The sequence below is a fragment of the Eretmochelys imbricata genome, chromosome 3 (genome assembly GCF_965152235.1).
Source record: "Eretmochelys imbricata isolate rEreImb1 chromosome 3, rEreImb1.hap1, whole genome shotgun sequence".
NCBI lineage: Eukaryota > Metazoa > Chordata > Testudines > Cheloniidae > Eretmochelys > Eretmochelys imbricata.
Window position 1 is genome coordinate 22,473,056 of NC_135574.1, and position 25,593 is coordinate 22,498,648.

At 41.5% G+C, this 25,593-nt stretch overlaps 1 protein-coding gene and 1 pseudogene across 1 annotated transcript in view; one reads left to right on the forward strand and one right to left on the reverse strand.

Annotated features, from left to right (window-relative positions):
• Nucleotides 1–286: 286 nt before the first annotated feature.
• Nucleotides 287–366, reverse strand: LOC144263329 (U4 spliceosomal RNA; annotated as a pseudogene).
• Nucleotides 367–1,017: 651 nt separating this feature from the next.
• Nucleotides 1,018–25,593, forward strand: part of WDR35 (WD repeat domain 35) — an 83,772-nt gene continuing 59,196 nt past the window's right edge. The window contains exons 1-9 of the mRNA XM_077812493.1: nucleotides 1,018–1,154; nucleotides 2,122–2,239; nucleotides 14,393–14,464; nucleotides 16,007–16,099; nucleotides 17,946–18,074; nucleotides 19,467–19,600; nucleotides 21,614–21,779; nucleotides 22,706–22,851; nucleotides 25,454–25,579. Coding sequence (XP_077668619.1) covers nucleotides 1,131–1,154; nucleotides 2,122–2,239; nucleotides 14,393–14,464; nucleotides 16,007–16,099; nucleotides 17,946–18,074; nucleotides 19,467–19,600; nucleotides 21,614–21,779; nucleotides 22,706–22,851; nucleotides 25,454–25,579 — 1,008 coding nt within the window. The 5' untranslated portion in view covers nucleotides 1,018–1,130. The remainder of the gene's footprint in view (nucleotides 1,155–2,121; nucleotides 2,240–14,392; nucleotides 14,465–16,006; nucleotides 16,100–17,945; nucleotides 18,075–19,466; nucleotides 19,601–21,613; nucleotides 21,780–22,705; nucleotides 22,852–25,453; nucleotides 25,580–25,593) is intronic.

Sequence of the window (25,593 nt, forward strand, 5' to 3'; positions counted from 1 at the left end):
CCCATGGGAAATATAGGGTGTGGTCAGGGGAGGTTGGTGAGGAGGCTTGAACCAGAGAATCCCACCATCTTCAACTGGTGAGAGGACACAGCATGACTCAGGGGGGCTATGCTTCATTAGAGCCTCAAAAACGGGTCCTCCCGATCAATATTGCCTCAGGTTTACATGCCTGGTTTCTGAGGCAGCTGGTTGTCATACAGGGCTCCTTGGGCACCAACCACTTGAGATCAGGGCCAGGGACAGCCTGGGTGAGGATGAGATGGAAAGTGCAGTTTTAGCAGCATATGGGAGTTGGGGAAAAGTTTCAATTAGCAATAATCTTGCCTCGGATTAACCTCATTGGCTACGATACTGCCACTGCTGTCTTCCTATCGCCCTGATGTGAACAACAGAGGGGTGATCACCTACAGCCACGTGGGCCTCCCTAAGGTTTGTCTTCGCTGCACATTAAGCACGGGGCTTGTGGACGGGTGTATCCAAGGCTGTTCTAGAGGCGCCACGCTGGATGGTGAACCCAGGTTCCGAGTGGCCAGATCCCGCTCTCACAGCCGGGCGCACACGCCCACGCCGCACTACACAGGCTTCTGACTCAGATCTGCGGCTTGACCTGCGTCCACACTGCAACACGGCAGGGCTTGGACCCAGTCCAGACTCGGACCCGCCCCCCCAGCGGGGTCCTGCGGACCCCAGCCACACGGATGGGTGTGTGAGCTGCGGGGGCCTGAGTCGGAGCCAGCTCAGCACAGACCTGGGGAGGGAGGTGCCCCCCACATCCCACCGCTCTCGGGGTCCGACAGGAAGGAGCCGCGATCAGGGCCAGCAGCACCCAAGGGAGCGTCCCCCACCGGCTGCTCTGGGCGGCCCCGGCCACAAACCGGGAGCGATGGGGCTGGACGAGCCCCGTCCCCGCTCACCACGCCGGCGGGGAGGGGCGTCAGGCTAGCCGGGAGGGCAGAACTTGTGAGTCGCGCCACCGCCCCGGAAGTGAACGTGTTTACTTCCGGGGGCGGGCTCCGGCGGTGGTTGCCAGGGAAGCCGGGTTGCTAGGGAGGCAGCGGTAACACGCTCCCCTTTCAGGCACCCCCAGGCCTCCGCTGCCCCCCCATTTCCCCGCCCCTGGTCTCCGCAGGATGTTCATCTATCTGAGCAAAAAGGTGAGTGTCCCGGCGGCCTGTCTCAGCCGGGGGGCAGAGCACCGAGCCCGCCCTGCGGCCGGGGTCACAGGCCTAGTGGGAGCCGCCTCCGCGGAGACGCCGGGCCCTCTCCGCTACGCGCGGGCAGGGGCCTCTCCCCAGCGCCGCCGCCCCCTCCTCCCAAAAGCCGCAAGGGCCCGGGAGAGCTGGGATCTGATCCGCTCTAGCGCTGCCCTGGGTCCGATCTCTTCCCTCCGGGCCCCCAGCTGCAGAGTGCGGCTGAAGCTCCTGACCTGCCCGCCTCCCCGGGGTGCGGAGCCTCTTCCCGGCAGTCCCCCCCTCGGAGCTGAGCCCTGTCGAGCAGCGGTGCCAGGATGCTGGGCAGACTCGGACCGATTTTAAGGCCAGAAGGGCCATGAGACTGGCCGAGTCTGGCTTCCAGGCTGACCTGAGGCAGAGACCCGTAATTTCTGCATCAAGCCTGCAATCTGTTAGAGTTAGTGCATGGCGCTGAGCACTGAAGAGATGTGGAGACTGGAGCCCCTATATTGCCTTCCTTAGGCACCCTAGAGAGATCCCTGTAAGTCCAAGATGAGCAAATCCCCAGTGTCCTTATCCATTTCTCCCCTAGTGTTTCCCTCACAATCAGAGCAGTTGGTGCGAAAGATAAATAAGTGGACCCCTACGTTAGATGTTTTTAAGAAATGTCCTATTTTTATTGATTATTACTGTTACACTTCCCCTTCTCTATATTTGATTCCCTTGGTTTGTTTATCGTCGTATAATTTTACGTGAATGGCCATTACTGTATTCTATCAACTTTTAATTGTAGTCATGTGCTTACAATTCTGATAAGTTGCTGGAGGAATTTATATTATGATGCACAGTAACCCAAGTGTATTTGCTTAGTGTTTGTGGTTGGGATATTTTCAAAATAAGACATTGTTGTTATTGATCAATTAAATTGAAAAATATTTCTTTCTTAAAGATTGCAATTCCTGGTAACATTCGGCTAAGATGTATATCTTGGAACAAGGACCAAGGTTTCATAGCATGTGGTGGAGAAGATGGATTGTTGAAAGTTTTAAAATTAGAAACACAGACAGGTAAATGAAATTTGGAGCAAAATCCACCAGGTCTCTGAGCACTTAAAGTGGTACTCTTCTTTGAAAGTGACTTTGAATATGATATCGTGGGTAGGGCTGTCAAGCAATTAAAAATTAATTGTGATTAATTCCACTGTTAATAATAGAATACCAATTATTTAAATATTTTTGGATGTTTTCTACATTTTCAAATATATTGATTTCAGTTACAACACAGAATACAAAGCCAAGACTATAACAGGGTTCAAAAAAGAACTAGATAAATTCATGGAGGTTAGGTCCATCAATGGCTATTAGCCAGGATGGTGTCCCTAACCTGTTTGTTAGAAACTGGGAATAGGCAACAGGGCATGGATCACTTGATGATTACCTGTTCTGTTAATTCCCTCAGGGGCACCTGGCATTGGCCACTGTCAGAAGACAGGATACTGGGGCTAGATGGACCTTTTGTCTGACCCCTTGGGGCCATTCTTATGTTCCTAAAGTATACACAAAAAGAAAAGGAGTACTTGTGGCACCTTAGAGACTAACCAATTTGTTTTGAGCATAAGCTTTCGTGAGCTACAGCTCACTTCATCGGATGCATACTGTGGAAACTGCAGAAGACATTATATACACAGAGACCATGAAACAATACCTCCTCCCACCCCACTCTCCTGCTGGTAATAGCTTATTTAAAGTGATCACTCTCCTTACAATGTGTATGATAATCAAGTTGGGCCATTTCCAGCACAAATCCAAGTTTTCTCACCCTCCGCCCCCCCTCACACAAACTCACTCTCCTGCTGGTAATAGCCCATCCAAAGTGATCACTCTCCTTACAATGTGTATGATAATCAAGGTGGGCCATTTCCAGCACAAATCCAGGTTTTGTCACCCCCCCCCCCCCCCCCCCCCCCCACACACACACACCATCACAGGGCCTAATAACATCAGCCACACTATCAGAGGCTCGTTCACCTGCACATTCACCAATGTGATATATGTCATCATGTGCCAGCAATGCCCTTCTGCCATGTACATTGGTCAAACTGGACAGTCTCTACGTAAAAGAATAAATGGACACAAATCAGATGTCAAGAATTATAACATTCATAAACCAGTCGGAGAACACTTCAATCTCTCTGGTCACGCAATTACAGACATGAAGGTCGCTATCTTAAAACAAAAAAACTTCAAATCCAGACTCCAGCGAGAAACTGCTGAATTGGAATTCATTTGCAAATTGGATACTATTAATTTAGGCTTAAATAGAGACTGGGAGTGGCTAAGTCATTATGCAAGGTAGCCTATTTCCCCTTATTTTTTCCTACCCCGCCCCCCCCCCCGATGTTCTGGTTAAACGTGGATTTGTGCTGGAAATGGCCCACCTTGATTATCATGCACATTGTAGGGAGAGTGGTCACTTTGGATGAACTATTATTAGCAGGAGAGTGAGTTTGTGTGTGTTTTTTTTTTTTTTTGGGGGGGGGGGTAAGAAAACCTGGATTTGTGCTGGAAATGGCCCAACTTGATTTTCATACACATTGTAAAGAGAGTGATCACTTTGGATAAGCTATTACCAGCAGGAGAGTGAGTTTGTGTGTGTGTGTTTTGGGGGGGGTGGTGGTGGTGAGAAAACCTGGATTTGTGCTGGAAATGGCCCAACTTGATTATCATACACATTGTAAGGAGAGTGATCACTTTAGATAAGCTATTACCAGCAGGAGAGTGGGGTGGGAGGAGGTATTGTTTCATGGTCTCTGTGTATATAATGTCTTCTGCAGTTTCCACGGTATGCATCCGATGAAGTGAGCTGTAGCTCATGAAAGCTTATGCTCAAATAAATTGGTTAGTCTCTAAGGTGCCACAAGTACTCCTTTTCTTTTTGCGAATACAGACTAACATGGCTGTTACTCTGAAACCTGTCCTTAAAGTATACAGTGCTCAGTTTATATTTATTTTTTATTACAAATATTTGCACTGTAAAAAAGAAACAAAAGAAATACCTAATACAATTACTGTAATGCAATCTCTTTATCATGAAAGTTGAACTTACAAATGTAGAATTATGTAAAAAAATAAAACAATATAAAACTTTAGAGCCTACAAGTTCACTTAGTTCTACTTCTTGTTCAGCCAATTGCTCAGATGAACAAGTTTGTTTATATTTGCGGGAGATAATGTTGCTTGCTTCTTGTTTACAATGTCACCTGAAAGTGAGAACAGGCATTCACGTGACACTGTTGTAGCTAGCGTTGCAAGATATTTACATGCCAGATGCACTAAAGATTCGTATGTCCCTTCATGCTTAAGCCACCATTCCAGAGAACATGCGTCCATGCTGATGATGGATTCTGCTAGATAACAATCCAAAGCAGTGCGGAACGACGCATATTCTACCCCTGGGGGAATTCTGCTCCACAAAATTAAAAATTCTGTGCACAGTATTTTAAAATTCTGCATATTTTATTTGTCAAAATAACACAATATAATCACACCAGTTTCAATTATTTTTAGTCATTTATTTCAAAATATCTGTCAGCAAGTATGTCTGTAAGAATACAGACAACAAAAAAGATTCAGGAAATGCTTTTTGGCAAATAGATTCCTTACTAGGCATATTAATACAGAACTCTGAGTAATAATTCATTTAAACTACAATAAAGAACTGTATTTCCCGCACCCCTCAGAAGCAGGAGGAGCTGAGGGAGAGGGAAGTAAATTGCTGGGAAGGAGCCTAGGTGTGAACTTGGAGGGTTGTTGGGTATGGGTGGGAAAAGTGTGGAACTGATTTTTGGGGGGGGGGTGGGGAGGGATTGTTAGGGAGCTTCCGCTATGCAGACCCTGGCTGACCCCTAGCCTCTCCCATTCAGTCAGGCACATCTGCCCATGTCCCTGTGTCTCCTTGCACCCGCTTGTGTCCTTGCACCCCCGTCCATATGTCCCCCCACCCCCACTCAGACACCCACTCCCCTCATCCCCATGTGGCCCTGTACCCTTCCTCCTGTCCCCATGTGGCTCTATACCTCCTCCCCCATCCCCATGTGTCTCTGTGCCCCCACCCAGCACATCCCTGTCTCTGTGTGTCCCTGTATCTTCTCCCCCTGTCTCCACGTGTCTCTATGTCCCCATCCAGCCACTTCCTTGTCCCTATGTAGCTCTGTACCCTTCCCCCATCACTATGTGGCCCTGCACCTCCTTCTCCCTGTGGCCCTGTGCCTCCACTCCCATTTAGCTGCTGCTCCAGTCTGTCCTCCCCCACTAGCCCTTATGATCCCCTGTCTGACCCCCCCAGCACCCCACGCTGTCTGTATCCCAATAGCCTCTGTGTCCTGACCTGGCTTGACAGGTGCTGCAAAGAAGGCAGGCTCTTTCTCTCCCCTGGCTGTCTGGGAGCTGCTGCTGTTCTTGCACCACAGCACAGTCTGGTGGGCAAAAGGTGGAACTGCAGCAACATTTCGGCAAAAGCTTTTTTCTGCACAAAAATTTTAAAATATGCGTGGGTCATCAATTATGCACGTGCGCAGTAGCGCAGAATTCCCCCAGGAGCAGGGCTGGCTCTAAGCACCAGCAAAGCAAGCAGGTGCTTGGGGCGGCACATTTCTAGGGTGGCATTCTGGCACTGGCTATGCCGCCCCTAGAAATGTGCCCCAGCTCGCCTCCGCTCCGCCTTCACCTCCTCCCCTGAGCACGCTGCTGCGGCTCTGCTTCTCCCCTCTCCCTCCCAGGCTTGCTGCGCGCGAAACAGCTGTTTTGCATTGCAAGCCTGGGAGGGAGGGAGGAGAAGCTGAGCAGCAGCGCGCTTGGGGGATGCGGCGGTGGTGGAGTGGAGATGAGCTGGGACGGAGAGCGGTTTCTCTATTCCCCCCGTTGCTTCCTGTGCTCCCCCCGCCCTCACTCACCTCCGCTCTGCCTGCTCCCCTGAACGCGCTCCCTCTTCCTCGCCTGAGAGGGAGGGGGGAGAAGCGGAGCTGCAGCTTGTTCAGGGGGGCAGGCGGAGTGGAGGTGAGCTAGGGCAGAGGGTTGCAAGGGCGGGAGCTGCAGGAAGCAGTGGGGGGGGGGGAATGTGGCACGCCCGGGGGAGGAGATGGGGCCAGGGATTTGGGGAAGGGTTTGGAAGGGGCGGAGTTGAGGCGGGGGTGGAGGGGGCACAAAAAAAAAGCAGGGGCAGTCAAAAATTTTTTTGCTTGGGGTGGCAAAGATCTTAGAGCCAGCCCTGCCCAGTAGTAATATTCATTTTCATCATCTGAGTTAGATGCCATCAGCAGAAGGTTGATTTTCTTTTTTGGTGGTTCATGTTCTGTAGTTTCCACATCAGAGTGTTGCTCTTTTAAGACTTCTGAAAGCGTGCCTCACACCTCATTCCTCTCAGATTTTTGGAAGGCACTTCAGATTCTTTAACCTTGGGTTGAGTGCTGTAGCTGCCTTTAGAAATTTCACATTGGTACCTTCTTTGCGTTTTGTCAAATCTGCAGTGAAAGTGTTCATAGAATCATAGAATAGAATCATAGAATATCAGGGTTGGAAGGGACCTCAGGAGGTCATCTAGTCCAACCCCCTGCTCAAAGCAGGACCAATCCCCAACTAAATCATCCCAGCCAGGGCTTTGTCAAGCTTGACCTTAAAAATATCTAAGGAAGGAGATTCCACCACCTCCCTAGGTAACGCATTCCAGTGTTTCACCACCCTCCTAGTGAAACAGTTTTTCCTAATATCCAACCTAAATCTCCCCCACTGCAAATTGAGACCATTATTCCTTGTTCTGTCATCAGCTACCACTGAGAACAGTCTAGATCCATCCTCTTTGGAACCCCCTTTCAGGTAGTTGAAAGCAGCTATCAAATCCCCCCTCATTCTTCTCTTCCGCAGACTAAACAGTCCCAGTTCCCTCAGCCTCTCCTCATAAGTCATGTGTTCCAGTCCCCTAATCGTTTTTATTGCCCTCTGCTGGACTCTTTCCAATTTTTCCACATCCTTCTTGTAGTGTGGGGCCCAAAACTGGACACAGTACTCCAGATGAGGCCTCACCAATGTTGAATAGAGGGGAACGATCACGTCCCTCGATCTGCTGGCAATGCCCCTACTTATACAGCCCAAAATACCATTGGTCTTCTTGGCAACAAGGGCACGCTGCTGGCTCATATCCAGCTTCTCGTTCACTGTAACCCGTAGGTCCTTTTCTGCAGAACTGCTGCTAAGCCATTCGGTCCCTAGTCTGTAGCGGTGCATGGGATTCTTCCGTCCTAAGTGCAGGACTCTGCACTTGTCCTTGTTGAACCTCATCAGATTTCTTTTGGCCCAATCCTCTAATTTGTCTAGGGTCCTCTGTATCCTATCCCTACCCTCCAGCGTATCTACCTCTCCTCCCAGTTTAGTGTCATCTGCAAACTTGATGAGGGTGCAATCCACACCATCCTCCAGATCATTTATGAAGATATTGAACAAAACCGGCCCGAGGACCGACCCTTGGGGCACTCCACTTGATACCGGCTGCCAGCTAGACATGGAGCCATTGATCACTACCCGTTGAGCCCGACAATCTAGCCAACTTTCTATCCACCTTATAGTCCATTCATCCAGGCCATACTTCTTTAACTTGCTGGCAAGAATACTGTGGGAGACAGTGTCAAATATGGTAGAATGTGGGTAAAACACAGAGCAGGAGACATACAATTCTCCCCCAAGGAGTTCAGTCACAAATTTAATTAACACGTTATTTTTTAAACGAGCATCATCAGCAGGAAGCATGTCTTCTGGAATGGTGGTCGAAGCATGAAGGGATATATGAATGTTTAGCATATCTGGCACATAAATATTTTGCAACGACAGCTACAAAAGTGCTATGCGAATGCCTGTTCTCACTTTCAGGTGAGATTGTAAATAAGAAGTGGGCAACATTATCTCCCATAAATGTAAACAGATTTGTTTGTCTTAGCAATTGGCTGAAAAAAAAAGTAGAACTGAGTGGACTTGTTGGCTCTAAATTTTTACATTGTTTTGTTTTTGAATGCAGTTATGTAACAAAAAAAACCTATATTTGTAAGTTGCAGTTTCATGATAAACAGATTGCACTGCAGTACTTGTATGAGGTGAATTGAGATACTGTTTCCTTTGTGTATCATTTTTATGGTGCAAATACTTGTAATACAAATATAAAGTGAGCACTGTACACTTTATATTTTGTGTTGTAATGGAAATCAATATATTTGAAAATATAGACAATCATCCATAAATATTTAATACATTTCAAATGGTTTTCTATTATTGTTTAACAGTTCAATTAAAACTACAATTAATCGTGATTAATTTTTTTGAGTTAATAGTTAACTGCAATTAATTGACAGCCCTAATTGTGGGTTTCCATAAAGACTCTGAAAACACACACACACACACATCAGATGTATAGAGTAAAAGGATGCCGTTTTTACAGTCATATTAGTTAATGTCATTGTCGCTTAAAATCATACTTTAAAAAATGCAATCTAATTTATTTCAATCATATGCCTATCTCAGTGCATTTTTGTCTGATTAGTATCTGTCATCTAGATCTAAATTCCTTGGAACAGAGACTGTGGGTAGAATTTTCAAAAATGCTTAAGCCTCAGATCCACAAAGGTAATTAGGTGCCTAAGGCCCATTATTAGGCATCACTGTGATCCACCAAACCTCCACCTAACCTTTTAGGGATAACCTCACTTGGCACCTAAATATCTCTTGTAAAAGTTCGCTAGGCACCTAAGCGCTGGTCTTCACTACGGGGAGATCAACACTTCTGCAGTCGATGCAGCAGAGGTCAATTTAGTGGGTCTAGTGAAGACCTGCTAAATCAACGGCAGAGCTCTCTCTGATGGAGTAAGGGAAGGGAAGTTGACCGGAGAGTGCCTCCCGTTGATGCAGTGCAGAGAAGACACCGGGATAAGTCGACCTAAGCTACGTCGACTTCAGCTACGTTATTTATGTAGCTGGAGTAGTGTAACTTAGGTAGACTTACCCCAGTAGTGAAGACAAGCCCCAAGTTTCAGCCTCTGAGCATGGGCACTGCACCCTCACTCTTGGTGTCTGCCCCCTATGTCCCACCTAGGCCCGAGTATGATCTACTAACTGGGGGAAGATAGATGGAGGAGTGCCTTTCGGGCCTGACCCAGTAAGTATACTCATAGGCTCCCTCGCTCTGCGAAGCAGCCAGTAGGGAGAAGGAGTCCTTCCCTTATACCTTTAGCCCAGTGGTTACTGTATTTCCCTAAGATATAGGAGATCTCCAGTTCAGTTCACCTCTCTGATTAGAAAAGATTTGAACAAGGATCTCCCACCTCTCAGATGAGTGCCCTAGCCACTGGAGTATGGGATATTCTGTTGAATATCTCTCCAGATGAAGTTGTTCCACTTTAATTAAATAATTGAATAATTAAATATTAATTAGGCCAGAGAGGGTGACAGCCACTGTATATAGTCCAGTGGTTTGGGCTAACGGTTGTAAAGAAGGCTCTCCTCTCGCCCCTGCCCCCAGCTGTTTTGTGTGGATTTTAATACCTGCCTAACTCTGTCTTGCCAGAAGTGACTTAGGTACCTAAACTATCTGATTCTAGGAGAGGGTTTCCCAGTCACAAATCACAAGAGGAGACAGGTGCCTCCTTCAGCTCTGATTGAGGCACCAACATCCAAAAGAGGGATGGGGCTTGGAACTCACCCATCTCATTGGCATCTCCCATTGACTAACTTCTGTCCTCTGGTGTCCGTGCCTTCTCGTGGCGGGACAGCTTGCATGCTCCAACCATCCCCAGAGTCTGTGTCTGTGGGGGATTTTTGCTCCTAGTAGGTTCAACCATGCCGGATTGGTCTGTGGGGAAGGGGCCAAACAAAACAGACATCCTGGTTCTCCAGGTTGGGGGTTAGGCTAACAACCCTGTCCCATAAAAAACAAAATATGTTATGGAAACAGCAATGGATAAATCAACCATTACTGTGTGTGATGGTCTTCAGGAGTCAATGACCCACATGACTGCCAGTGGTGAAAGCTGAAAGAAGCCACTCGCATGAAGGCTGAAGTGCTCAACACCAAGACAAAAACCAAACTTGGTTTTTGGAATGTACGAACAATGTACGAAACAGGGAAGCTAGCTCAGGTCACAGCAGAGATGAGATGCTACAGCTTACACATCCTGGGTATCTGCGAGAGCAGACGGATGGAATCAGGAAGATTAACAGCCTCGGGAGAAATTTTGCTGTATTCTGGACGGGATGATGAACAACATCCTTTTGAAGAGAGTGGAGCATTCCCTGCCTGAATGGAAGTCCATTAGCAGCAGACTAATGAGAGCCACACTGAAAGGGAAACACGATAATATCCCCCGATTCAGTGCTACGCTGCAACAAATGACAGTGATGAAGAAGTAAAGGACAAATTCTACCTTACATTGCAGGAGGAGTTAGAGAGAGTACCATGCCATGACCTAACTATCATCATGGGAGACCTGAATGCCAAGGTCGGTAAGGACAACACAAACAATGACAGAGCAATGGGAAGACGTGGGTGTGGCACCATGAATGAAAATGGAGAGAGCTTGTTGATTTCTGCAATATGAATGACCTAGTCATTGGTGGAACCCTATTTCAACATTGTGAAATTCACAAGCTATATTGTGTTCTCCAAATGGCAGAGATAAGAACCAGATTGACCATATGATGATCAATGGCAAATGAAGACGCTCCCTGACCAACGTGAAAGTGAGAAGAAGTGCAGATGTTGGCAGCGACCACCACCTTGTGATAGCCTCCATCAAGCCAAAACTGACAAGTGTGGGTCTACCAAACAAGTGACATAGATGTAACATTGACAAGTTAAAGTCCCTTGAAATACCGAAAGCCTTCGTTCTGCAGTTAAAGAGCAGGTTTCAGGCACTTACAGACCTTGATGAAGAGGAGGGGAATGCAGATGAGGATATCAACAAGAAGTGGGACAATAGTAATAGCAATTTATAAACAGAGCAGTGAAGCCTGTCTAGGCTACAGGCAGTTGAGAAGAAAGGATTGGATTACACCCAGCGCATGGAATACAATAGAAACCAGACGAGCCCTGAAGAAAAAAGTTTTAGATACAAAATCCCAGAAGTTAAAGGACAAATACCACGAGCAGTATAGCAAGGCACACCGGGAGGTCAAATGCCTTGTGAGAGTGAACAAACAACATTACATGGATAATCTGGCAACACAAGCAGAGGATGCAGCTGCTCGTGGTGAACAAGGAACTAGCTACAAAATGACGTGGCTTATTAGTGGTAAACAGCAGACACCAACAAACACTCTCAGCAGGGACAAACAAGGCCACCTACTAACAACAGAAACGGAACAAGAAATGCACTGGATAGCGTATTTAAAAGAATTGCTGAACAGGGAGCCACCTAAAGAGGAAGCAAACATCCCGGAGGCAGAAGAAGATCTTGATATGAACAGAGACACTCCAACTAAGGAAGAGATCATTCAAGCCATCAAATCCTTAAAAAATGGAAAAGCTCCTGGCAAGGATAACTTTAATACAGAATTGTTCAATGTGTCATCCCTGAGTTAGCAGCATCTAACCTGGCCCCTCTGTTTACATCAGTCTGGGAAAGGGAAAAAGTGACAGATGAGTGGACCAATGGGGTTATAGTGAAGATACCAAAGAAAGGAACTCTCAGTGATTGTAATAACTAGCGTGGTATCACACTTTTATCTGTGCCAAGCAAAGTATTGTGTAAAATCATAGTCCATCATATATCAGAGGCAGTTGATAACATTCTCGGAAAACAGCAAGCCATTTTTCGGAAAGGCTATGAAACATAATAGAACAGTGCTTAGAATGGCAACGGCAACTCTACATAAACTTCATAGATTTTGAGAAGGCTTTTGATAGCATTCGCAGGACCAGCCTATGGCACATTCTGCGAGCATATGGAGTCCCTCTCCATATAATCAACATTATTAAAAGCTTTTATTTCAACTTTATACGCAGTGTTGATCACAGGGTGCTCAGTTTTGAAGTCAAAACAGGAGTACGTCAGGGGTGTGTCATGTCTGCAATCCTCTTCAGCATTGCCGTTGACTGGGTAATGCAGCGTACAACAGAAGACATGCCAACAGGCATTAAATGGACACCCTTCTCATCCCTTGAAGACCTGGACTTTGCAGATGATGTTGCTCTCCTATCACATATCCAACACCATATACGAGAAAAAACAACTCGACTCAATGCATTCAGCCAGCAAATTGGACTGAAAATCAGCTGCAATAAGACATATATCATGACCTTTAATATTTTCTCACCATCACCATTACGGATAGAGGATTATGTTCCCACCAATGTAGAAACATTCACATACTTGGGCAGCACCATTAGCCAGGATGGTGGAACAAGCCAGGACATCCGAAACAAAATCAATAAAGCCAGGAACACCTTTAGGAGCTTAAATACAGCCTGGAAATCATCAAAATGCAACACCAAAAACAAACTCAAGATTTATCAGGGCTGCATACTTTCAGCATTACTTTATAGTGCAGAATGAGAAAGTAAGACATGTCCAAACTGTCTTCATTCCATACAGCCTGCCTCAGAAAAATCCTCCGTATCTTTTAGCCCAGAACAATGTCAAACCAAGATCTATTGACACAGTGCAGCCAAGAGGATATGAGCACCATCATTGCCAGAAGGCGGTGGAGATGGATCGGCCATGTGCTTCGGATGGAAACTGATTCCATCACCAGAATAGCAATAAGATGGACACCTGAAGGCAAGCGAAAACGAGGCCATCCGAAAACAACATGATAAAGAGCTGTGAAAGCCGAGCTGCAAAACCTGGGGCATGGCTGGGGAACCCCCTGAAAGACTTGCCAAAAACAGACAGGAGTGGATGAGCTTCGTTGCTTCCCTAAACGTCAGAGGCATAATGGGAACATGATGATGATGATGATTGATGATTGATTGACTAACTTAGGTGCCCCTCCCTCCCCAGTGTGCTGGATTTTGTGGATTGTATTCTAAGGTACCTGTCTCTATCCATTCATTATATAGGGAGTCTAGGCACCTAACTCAGGCTTTGTGGATCCCATTGTTGTTCCAGTGATTTTTCTAGGTCCCTAAAAGTTAGGCATTGGGACACTCAGCCTTGCAATGTCTAAGCCTCTTTGTGGATCCAGGCCTATCTATGCTGGAACTAAGGGTGATGGGGCTGCTACCACACCCCCTGATTTGAGGTAGTTTCCATTATATACAGTATTTACAATTTGGTTCAATGGCTCTCAGCAGCCCTACTATAAAAATTTGTTCCAGCACTACTGTCCAGGCCTAAGTAATGTCAGAGAAATCTGTTAAACAGTTTGAGAGTTCATTTTAAAATAAATATGTTAGTCAAATTTTTATTTATTTGTTAAGCGCCAATTCCCAACCCTTGTCAATGAGATTTTGCTCCTAATCCATTTAGGATTTACTTTTAAAAGTCCTACCCTATGTCTGTTTATGTTCTGTACCAGTGCAGTTCTGAGCACATGGTTGGTGCTTAACAAATAATTAATAATATGACATTTATTTTTAAATGAATTCTCAAACTGTTAGGTTGATTTCTCTCAGATATGAACTCAATCCAGGTAGCTCACTCTTTTTAAACTGAATGAATATTGACTGCTGGCCAGCATGTTGCTATTTAAATATGAACTGTAGCGTGAGGAGTAAAGGTTATGCATATATATTTGTAAGTCATGTATGCAATTTATGTTGCTCTGATTATTGTTAATCATTCTTCTGTTATACAGTGGAGCCTAGAGAGAAGGCTCAGTGCATTTTACAAGTTAAGATAAGTAAATTTTAGGAAAGGGAAATAATAAGGCTTTTTCAAGTTCTTGTGCTTTTTCAAATGGAAAATAAACAAAGGGAGTTGGCTTTGGTTTCTCTTCAAGTCTCTGGATCCTGATGAGAGTCTGAGCTTGGGGAGCAGTTGGGGCGAGTTCAGATGCAGCTAACAAACTGAGATGTAGATAGAGAATGGTCCACATCTTGCAATATTTTCTTCTGAGAGTAGTTTTATTGAAGTCAATGGGATTGACCACATGAGTTAGGATTACAAGATCTGATTCCAAATGTACAAGTTGATGTATTTCATTTATTACAAACAGTTTTTATAATATTATTTTATTTTTGTTTAGATGAAGCTAAATTAAAGGGACTTGCAGCTCCTAGCAATCTTTCAATGAATCAGACCCTTGAAGGTCACAGTGGTAAGAGTTACATTATGCTACTCTGTCATCTTCTGTTTAATACTAAAAAAGCTAAAGGTTGGAGTAAAAATACAAGCTGTTAATATTCTGTTATAAAATTGATAAAATAATTTTATTGTTGTGTCTTTTCCTACTATAAGACTGGAATAGAGATTACCAACATAAATATCAGTCATGTAATGGCTTGGCCATCTACTATTATTAATTAATCCAAGGAAATAAGTATTTAAATGGGTTCCTATCACCTGGCATGGCAGTTTTCAGTTTACATACATGTACATCATACAAATAGGGTTTGTAGTTGCTGTAGGGCAGGGGTGAAGAAGGGTGGAATGGCAAAATTTCAGTGCCAAGAGAATGATCATAAGGAAATTGGAAGCACAAGAGAGTACTCTTTGAACTGTTCCATTAGAAAGGGTCATGGACCATGGAAGGTGGAATTTGAAGAGTCATGGGGTCTACTAGGTACGCTTAAGAGAAAGAGAGGCTGTTTTAGGTTATTAAGATAACATAGGAGAATAGACTTTTGCTCACTGTGAATATTTGGAAGTGAGGCCTGTTAGATGTTTGGTATTTGAGGGCCATATTTGAATGTGATGGAAAAGATCAGTTCTGAGAAAGATAGGTGGAAATCCCAGTATGCTGTGGAAGATTAGAAGGGTGATATCTTTGATTCTGAAACAGACAGGAAGTTGATATGCAGTGTTGTAGCCGTCTTGGTCCCAGGATATTAGATATCAGCAGATATTTTTGAGGATGAGCGTGACCTGGGTCCAGGTGAGGAGATAAGCAGCCACTGTTTGTTAAATTCGAAATTTGCAAGTTAGGGAATTTTGTTAGTCAAGGTAAGAGGAAATGAAGGCATGACAAATTTTTGACTGAAAAGTGGCCTCGTTAATTTCTAATATGGATTCAATATAATAGTCTGCTTCATAGACTAGGAAATTTGGGAAGTAAATAAAATTTTGAGGTCAATCAAGCACCTGTATTTCTGAGAGTAGGAGTAATTGTGAGATTTGTGTCTCAGATGGAGTAGTGGTGTGCAGGATGTCCTTTGTAATAAGGAGGGAGATTTTCAAAGGCACAAATGGAAATTAGGCTCTTAACTGCCACTTATACTTTTGAAAATCTCCCCCTAGTAGAATGCCAATTATTAGATCTGTTGACCTGAAGAAAGGTATAATGACCCAGGAGTTAATGAGGGTAAGGCAGGCAGAAACAGAGAAGAGGACAGAAGCCAGGAATGAATACAGATTTCGGCTTTATCTCATAGAAGTAATATCTAAGGTTGCATTTGGAGAGACTGTGACTGCAGGGAGTAAAATAGATGAAGAGGTGGGGGCAATGCAGTAGAGGTCTATGGAAAGAAGAGCGTTTATTGCCAGTCACAAAAAAGAGTGGCTGAAAAAGCAGAATCAAAATCAGCAGAGCAAGGAGATTCCATAAAAGTGTGATTGAAAATTTAAAAAGGATGTAATAATCTTTATTATCTTAGACCATTTCCTGATTAATATAAAAAGTGAATTTTATATAATTTTCCAGGTTCTGTGCAAGTGGTGACCTGGAATGAACAGTATCAAAAGCTAACTACCAGTGATCAAAATGGGCTCATCATTGTGTGGATGTTGTATAAAGGTATTGTCTGGGACAAGTCTGAGATTGGGTAATATACCATAGTGAGTGATTTTGAGATTGAATAATGTGTGTCTGTAGACTTTAATTGCAGGTTACAAAGCTCAAAGTAGGTGTAAGGTATGTTTGAAGTTCTTAGTTTACAAGCGTTTAATAACCGGGCTTAATTGTACGCATTTTCCATCGTGTAATCCCGTATAAAGAATGAAGTCATCTTTCCAGAACTGCCTTAAGAAAAGATCTCAGTTTTCAAGTGTTTTTGTTCAACAGCAAAGAATTGAAACCTTATTATTCACTTTTCTCAATAGCCAAACAAACATTTTCATATTTGCAGAAAACCTGTTGAACTATACAAAGAATATACAATAGAATGGTTTAGGTTTAGTCTTAGATGTTAATATTGAATAATCCTTTGTGCTATAACAGTAAATGCAGAAAAGATACACTCTAGTGGAGGTGTTAGGCCTTAGAGACCTTGCCTAGAGCAAGAGATTATAGAGTAAATTTTTCTACAGAATCTAGAATTATTCCATGAATTTATTGCATTGTCATAACTAAGTAGTGTATAGTTTATAGTATTCATCTTCTGTGTTTTAATATTTGAGCTGTTAAAAACATATGCATCAGCACAATTTAAAAATACATCAATTGTAGGAGTCCACCAATTATCACAAGCAACCATATCAAAACAAACCAATGAACACATATATAGTGGGAGAGAAAGAGAGAAAAAAATCTTTGTTAAAGAACAGAGTCCTTTGTCAAATTACTAGAGAAATAGAGAGACATTTCAGTTCTCCATCTTGGATGCGTCAAATCAGGTGGTTTACTTTGCCTAGGATTAATTTTACTGTCATAGCAGAATCATGTATATCAGTGCCAGAAAATACTCATTAGGTCATTTAGTTCATTACCCTATCAAAGAAAATTGTTTCCTAGAGTGTGTTGTTTATGTATTGTCTATTAAATGTCTTAAGCAGTAGAGTTTTCACTACTTCCCTTGGAAAACCTATTCCATGATCTAATAGCTCTGACTCTAGGTAAATCTCACAGTTATTTTAAAAAGACATCCTACATTTTCTCTTTTCTTAACTTGATCACTTTACTTCTTTGGACCACCCTTACTAATTCTCCATCCTTGGTGTCTGCACTTTCTAATATTTGTTGTTTTGTAATGATGCCTTTATGCTTCCTGTTGTTGTCATTTGGCTGACCTGTACATCTTAACAAGTCAAGCCCTCCAACACCTGTTCCCTGAATTTCATTCTATGTGTCAATATCTTTTTGGAACTGAGCTGCTTACGCCTCAACACAGTGGACGCTGCAGTGATTGGTGGCTTATATGTGCCTATATAGTTTCCAAGAGCTGCCTCACCAGTGTTTTACAGAAAGGGAACCATAGCCTCTCCTTTCTGTTTTACATCACTTCTGTGCATGCAGCCCAATGCTACATTAGTCTTTTTTTGTTGCCACATCACATAGCAAAGTCGTACCTAATTTTCTGTCAAGTCTCAGCTCAGGCCTTGTTCTTCATTACTGTTTCACAAGTTTCTCCCTTTTGCTGAATATCTGTATTTCAGATAAACAGAATCTAATTTTATTTCCTGATTATATTTATAACCTCTCTGTATTCCTTTGTATTCCTTTGTTCTTCTTTCTTGTGTTTGTAACACTTCTCAAAGTTACTATCGTTTGTGAATGTCATTATCATGCTATTTGCCGTTTTTTGTAATGTGACATTTAATGATTAGCCGCATCTGAGTATATCTTGGGTTACTTCTAATAACCACATTTCACTTAAAGGATTGCAAAGTGAAAGGTACAACTGAAATCCATTCTCTGATCACAGGTGCTTGGTATGAGGAGATGATCAACAATAGAAATAAATCTGTTGTTCGAAGTATGAGCTGGAATGCTGATGGACAAAAGATTTGTATTGTGTACGAAGATGGGGCTGTGATTGTTGGTTCAGTGGATGGTAAAGTTGTTCCTATTATTATTTGTTATTTGTATTACCATAGCACCTATGATTCTTAATTGTGAAGCAGGACCCCAATGTGCTACATGCTGTACAACCACAGAACAAAAAATATGGACCCTGCCCCAATGAGTTTATAAGCTAAGTATAAGACAAGAGACAACAGATAGTTACAGACAGATGAGACAATATTGGTCACCTTGGTAGTCTCAGCACACCAGCTGCCTAACTGTTTCCAGGTTTTTTGTGGTCGTCAGAGCAAAGGAGGCTTTAAAGGAGGGATTTGAAGAAGGATAATGCATTAGTTTTGCACATGTCTATGTGGTGCTCTTCCCAAGCTAAGGGGCAGCATAGAAGAAAGCACTAAGGTGATTGTTTGAAAATTTAAGAAGTAGGTTATGGAGGCTGTCATCGTGGGTTTATCACAGGCTGGATTATCTGTTTTGTTAACTAATGTGGTGTTCTGGAGATTTGGGTAGCTTTCACTCTCAGTAATTCTGTTTAGAAAACTTGTGTAAGCCAAATTAAGATACTCCAATTGGAGTGAATGTCTGGTTTTCCATGTATGGCAAGAGTGATGATATAGCTGTGGTTCTTAAAGCATATTTATTCTAAGAACTTATTTTCAGGCACTTGTAACTTTTTCCAAGAAAAAGATTACCCTTCATGCAAAAATGTCTGTTCCTTGTTCTCAAGCCAGTGGTGACTTTTCTTTTTGAAGTCTGATAACATTCCATTCATCTTAAGTTACCCGAATATGGAAAAATTATATTTTTTTCATACTTTTTACACACCATTTTTTTTTGCATAAGGATAACCTGAATGTTTAATTTGAAAGGTTCAAATTTTGCACAGTTATAGTAACTGAGAAATGAATGTTTTGCTAAGTTTTGGAAAAATTGGTTGAGAAGTAAAGAATTGATAAAGTGTGAAAATAGCATGTGCCAAACTCTTCATTTTCCTTACTAATTCAAACCTGTACTGTGAGTAGTTTTCCATATGCATGTATCATATATGGATATTCATATATTGAAATAAACAAAAAGTAGGTTATGTGAATGCACAATCCCATGTAATTGAAATTAAAGGCATGACATGCATATTGCTCACTGTTTATTTTTCTTTATTTAAAAAAAATCCCACAGCCAAACTCTGCTTGGTGTGTCATTATGTCTGAGATTTTACTTTTGCAAAACTTGAGAAATACAAGGTTATGTTTCCCCCAGTAACTGACTACAAAACTTTCTGCCTCAATATATACATCACTACTGAATTAGTTACCGTGGAAACTGTAACTTTGAATTTCTTTATCTGTTTATGTAGTTTCTTGTGTCTGAGTAATCTTTCCAATTCTCTGGTATGTTTCTTAAGTTTAATAATTTTCTTTTATAGGTAATCGTATTTGGGGGAAAGATTTGAAAGGTTCACAACTGTGCCATGTAGCATGGTCCTCCGATAGCAAAATTCTACTCTTTGGAATGGCAAATGGAGAAATTCATATTTATGACAACCAAGGGAATTTTATTGTAAGTTCAGAGTTATGTACTGTACAGTATATGTGTCAACTATCTAATTTTTTAATGTAAAACTGTAGATCACAAGTTTAAAACAGACATACTTTACAAGTAGTAGCTATAATCTTTTATTAATTTGAGGGTTTTGAATCTTCAGAATTACGCAAGGTCCTATGTGAAGACTTCTTATTCTGATTTTATGCAGGTTTTTACATTATCAAGTTTTCTAATGTAAATATTCTGATAACATTTAAATACACCATCATTCCGAGCAGCTAAATGAACATAACATCAATTAAAACATTCTTTGCCTTGCAATCCATATTTAAAAGAGAAATTTGAAAACATTTATGTACATGCTAGGTAAATGAAATGAAGCTAATGCATCATTAGTACTAATACTAACATATCTTAGGCATCAATCAGGCCTTCATTTTTCCACCATGGCTGTCTAACAGTGAGACGGAATTTTAGTATATTAAATTAGAGCTCTTAAAAGAATTACATCTCATCAGCAAGTCCTTGAGGGAAAATATGTGTGTATACTATTGGTTTATGTTTCTGTCAGTGTGTATTTTACTTGCCATTGTTTAGTTTGATCTTCCAGTTATGTGGAGTACAGGAATAACTGTTCGAAAATACTTAACAGTAGTAAAGTGCCAACTTTACAAAAACATAGACTTAATTTTTTGATACGATTGGACTGTGTACCATTACATTTTAGGCAACAACACAGTACAGAAAAATCCTCTAATTGTCCATCCTGATGGACAACCTATTGCCATAATTAAGTGGGTGTATCAATTAAGAGAAGAGGTCATTTTAAAAAAAGTTCCAAAAGACTTAAAATAATTCTTCTGTAGACAAAATATATATTCCTTTTATTTCAATTTTCTTTTAAAAAAATTGATAACTACAAGAGGTCAGATGCAAATAGATGAAAAAGCAGTAGCTTTGAAAGAAGGGTTTGGTAAATATCTACTACCCCTTTATCAGTCTCTAGCCCTATTATCATTTTTGAGTGTTTAAAAGTTGGTAACATTCTTTGTGTCCTCACTATGCAATTTTAAAACTCTCTGATAACTATTTTGGAGAACTGTGTTCAAATCCAGCTAGGATCTAGTCTCAAACGTGGTTCTGGCTTAGCATTGTTTAGCATATGTTACTCAAACAAGGCCTCCTATCTTGTTTATGGAGCAGTAATGTGGAGTATGCACTAAACCATTTTCAAAATCAGTGTAGCTTTTTGATAGTGTAGAAAAGGCATTAAACAATTCCAGATGTTTTGAGTTTTTTTTTTTTGTACAGTACTTTATTACTGAAAGTTCATGTTGTTGAGAGTGTGGGGGAAGGGTGAGCCTGGGTGACACTTGAAAACATGCTGTCATAGTGGATTACAAATATATAAAAATCTTAGCTTTTTCCAGTTCTCTCTTGAATTACTTTGTAAGTACATTTCTATTTTATAAAACTTAACATCTGCAAACTTTAAACAAAGGGGGGCCTTTTGTAGAGCTGGTTGGAAAACTTTCTGTTGAAAAATGCTGATTCATCTAAACCAAAGCTTTCATCAGGAAAGGGTCAGGGTGGGTTTTGACAAATTTCCAATGTAGAAGTAAATTTGGGGGGGAAGATGTTTTTTAAATTGTAAAAATGTCCCCATTGACCTTTTCAAAATGAAAAGTTCCTTTATTTGGTTCAAAATGACTTTGTTTGAAGTTTAAGTTATAGTTAAAAATTAATAATAATTTTAAAAGATTGCAATCTAAATTAAACATTTTGCAATTATCAAAGTATCAGTTGACCGAACCAATTCTTTTCAGATTTTCAAGATTTTGAGTTTTTGTACTGAATCAAAATGGGGAAATCTTCTTGAAATCTTGAAAATTTTCCTGGGATATGAGAACCATTTCCACCCAGCTCTAGTAATTTGTAAGATGTTGGTATAAATATACATTGCATTTATGGCCAGCTTAGTCAAATATGTGATAGAGCTGTTAAATGATTAAACTATTCCGTCTCTAGATGAAAATGAAACTGAATTGTTTGGTGAACATAACTGGAGCATTCAGTATTGCCGGAATACACTGGTACCCTGGTACAGAAGGCTATACTGAGCCAGATTGCCCTTGCCTTGCTATCTGTTTTGACAATGGAAGATGCCAGATAATGAGACATGAGAATGACCAAAGTAAGTACAATTTGCTTTTTAGCCGAGCAAAGTGAGGTCTTATTCTCAACTTGAAGAAATTTCTCTGTTTGTCTCTAATGCCATAGCTTTTGAATGCTGCATCTCATCAATTCCAAAATTCCAGAGAATGTTCAAGGCATCAACAGCCAGAACCATACTGATTTTTGGTAAAAATCGTAAGGGGGAAATGGGGAACACATGGAGACCCTGGCATCTGCTTGGCTGACCCAGCAACTTCAACTACCTCTGTGATTGTCTAGAGATAAAAAAAAAAAAAAACAGTTGGCAGCCCCAGACAGAAAGAAAAGAAATGGTAGGGGGAATGGGAGGCTCCCACAGAACTCCTGGCATAGTGAGAAAATAGGAGACCTTGCTATGGGGGGCACACAGACCTCTGGCCATGGTAAGGAAGGGAGTATTGGGGGAACAAAGGATCAAACAGTGCCCTTGCCATGGGGGGAAATGGAGACCATGATATGCAGTGAGGAGAACATGCGGGGACACAGCACAACTGGCATGTGGTGGGATGGGGGAACATATGCCAGGGTGTCTGCAATGAGGGGGCACACAGTGCCCCTCTTATGTGGTGGACGGGGTAATGGAGTTGCACACAGAGCTCCTGGTACAAGGATAGGGGTGGTAGGGAGTCCCTGAAATAGAGGAGACTGGGAAGGTGCCACACAAGGAGCTCGTGGGGGGGAATGGACAAATGCAAGGAGTACCTTGGTGTATACAATGCGCTTGGCCTACAGAAGTAACAGTGTGTGACCCTTTAGTAATAACATCTAGAATAACTTAAAATTAGAATAACTTAAAACTTGAACTGATGGCCTTTTTGCTCAGGTATGGGATACTGAACACTGAGCCATTTTTGTCCAAAAATTTTTTGACACTTCTTACACTTCTTTTTTATTTCTAAAAACTAGACCCTGTTTTGATTGACACTGGTATGAATGTAGTGAGTATCCAATGGAACCACTGTGGAAGTGTGTTGGCTGTGGCAGGCTTCCAAAAAGCAACCACTCAGGATAAAGATGTAAATCTTGTGCAATTCTACACTCCATTTGGTGAGGTAAAAATATTTAATATATTTAATATCCTACTTTAGATGTAAAATGCACACTGTTTAAAAAACCGCAACAACCAACCTTGGTATACATTTTGTTTGTATGGTAATTGCCCAAACTATGATCAGTGTGTCAGAAGTGCATTGTAGTTTGAATATATTAAAATTATATTGAAGTAAACTAAATATTATTTTTGTAGGGAATTAGTCTACTAATTGCATGGGTTATGTACTTATAAAACAGTATTGATCATCATGATTCAAGAAGTGTGAATTTATTACTGCACAGCATTAGTATACTATGCTGTAACTATATTTTTATGGGCCAAATTCAGTAAAACTCAGTACATGGTACCTGACATCAATGAAGCCCATAGGCCCAGAAACTTCTGGAAGCAGTAATAAATTGTATTTAACATTCATATGTCTGTTGGGGACATAGTTTTGTCAAAGAGACAGATTTTTAAAGGTATGTAGGTGCTTAACTGATACTTTTAGAAATCTGGCCCAAAAGTCTTTTATATAGCTAGAGCTTAAGGCCAGGCCACCCACCCAGTCTCCTCCTTCTAAGTGATGGGTTTTTTTACATTTTTTGTTGGTGATGCTGCTCTCATAATAGGTTAGACATAGATATATTAGCCATTGTGATATTTGGGCATCAGCAAAATTATGTAAAGTAGAGGTAATTTGCCTATGAGGAAATTTCTATTTCTTATAGGGAAGGAAGGTCAGACCAGTTCTGAAGATAGCTGTGATAAGTTTATAACAATGAGAGATATCGCTTTCAGAACAAAATGAAGACATAAGATCCAGTGTCATCCTGATTTCTGGAGAAGGATTGTTCCACAACTTAGAATATTTAGTGCCCAAATCTTTGGGACAGTTTAACTAGTCTGCCTGCTAGTCTCATTACATGGGTGACTGAATCAAGCATTCCAGATTAATACAGAAATATTCTTAAGTAACATTTCAATTTTGAGGTCTATGGAAAATTTTGTTGGACTAATTCAAACACTCACAGATAATGGCTCAAGTTTTCAGGAAATGTCCTCTCTTTTTGTGAGTGTAATTTATGTCCACAATTATTTTGGATTTAGATAGCTAAGTACTTGTATTATACCCTCCGTCGGACACTTAGTCATATAAATAGTAAAATTTGCACCTTCTGTTAATTTGGGCAAAGAGTTATGCCCTCGAAAAGTAAGCCAGTCTGAGGCATGAAAATCAGGCTCAGATGCATTGGCAATCTGTTCAACATAGATTCATAGATATTTAGGTAAGAAGGGACCATTATGATCATCTAGTCTGACCTCCTGCACAACGCAGGCCACAGAATTTCACCCACCACTCCTGCAAAAAACCTCACACCTATATCTGTGCTATTGAAATCCTCAAATCGTAGTTTAAAGACTTCAAGGAGCAGAGAATCCTCCAGCAAGTGACCCGTGCCCCATGCTACAGAGGAAGATGAAAAACCTCCAGGGCCTCTTCCAATCTGCCCTGGAGGAAAATTCCTTCCCGACCCCAAATATGGCGATCAGCTAAACCCTGAGCATATGGGCAAGATAAACAGAAGCCATAACATAAAATCAAAGCATACTAAAGCCTTGATTATTCAAAAACTTACCAACAGGAGTAGACGTACAGATATGAGTAACTTTATATACAGAATAGAGCTACTTGGGTGTAATTTTTTTTACCTGCATACGTATCTGCAGGACTAGGGCCATAGTCAATCTGTAGAAACATATGGATATCAAACGTGGCATCTTGTGAATGTCAAGAGGTTTACTGGTTATAACTTCAAACAGTGTTTCAAAATGGGAATTAATTTACCATCTGTTATAAATTGTATGATTTATTTCTATGTAACAATTAAAAGACATAACTGGACATTTAACTTTCTTTTTTTCGCCCTCTGGCTTTTATGATGGGATAGGGGTAAGGGAAGGGAAAGAGTTAACAAGGTTGGAAAGGATTTATTGTTGATGTTAGTATAATTGTGTGTGTATGTTAGAATTTTTTTACAAAATTGATTGTACGTATACCCATGATGGGGATATTATAAAAATCAAGACAAATGACTAAATTTGTCATCTTTGTCCTAGCAATTGTGCTTGGAAGTAACATCTCAATCTGCTGCTGTGATAAACAGGATTACAATGTCAGGATAAACCAAATTCTTGAGAAATGTCAAATGTCAGTACTGAATTATTAATGGGAAGTTATTTATTTAAAAAGTGGCTCAAATAACATATACTTGTGGACTGAAAGAAGACACGTGTGCTTTCGTTCTCGTTTTAATATTTAGTTTTGTGAGTTTGAGTTATGAGTTAGTCATATATTGCCAATTTTGTGGGTTTCTCTCTCTGACAAAAATAACAGTGCAGTGAAGGCAAAATAATAGTTTATGGTAATGCAAATTAAATTTATTTCTGCTTTTGATCTGTTTAAAAGTACAAAAGCCAAATTCTGTGATCACTGTAACTTTAGAGTATTGCTGGCGTAACGGAGAGTGGGATTTAGCCTCAGCTGTCTAACCATTTGTCTCTAATGATCTGGTAATGCTGGTAACTCTGTGGTATATTTTAAATATTCTCTTTTTTAGCATTTGCGTACATTGAAAGTTCCTGGCAAGCAGATGTCAGCATTGTCCTGGGAGGGAGGTGGACTGAAGATTGGGTTAGCTGTTGATTCTTTTATATATTTTGCAAACATTCGGCCAGATTACAAGGTAGGTAGTAACGT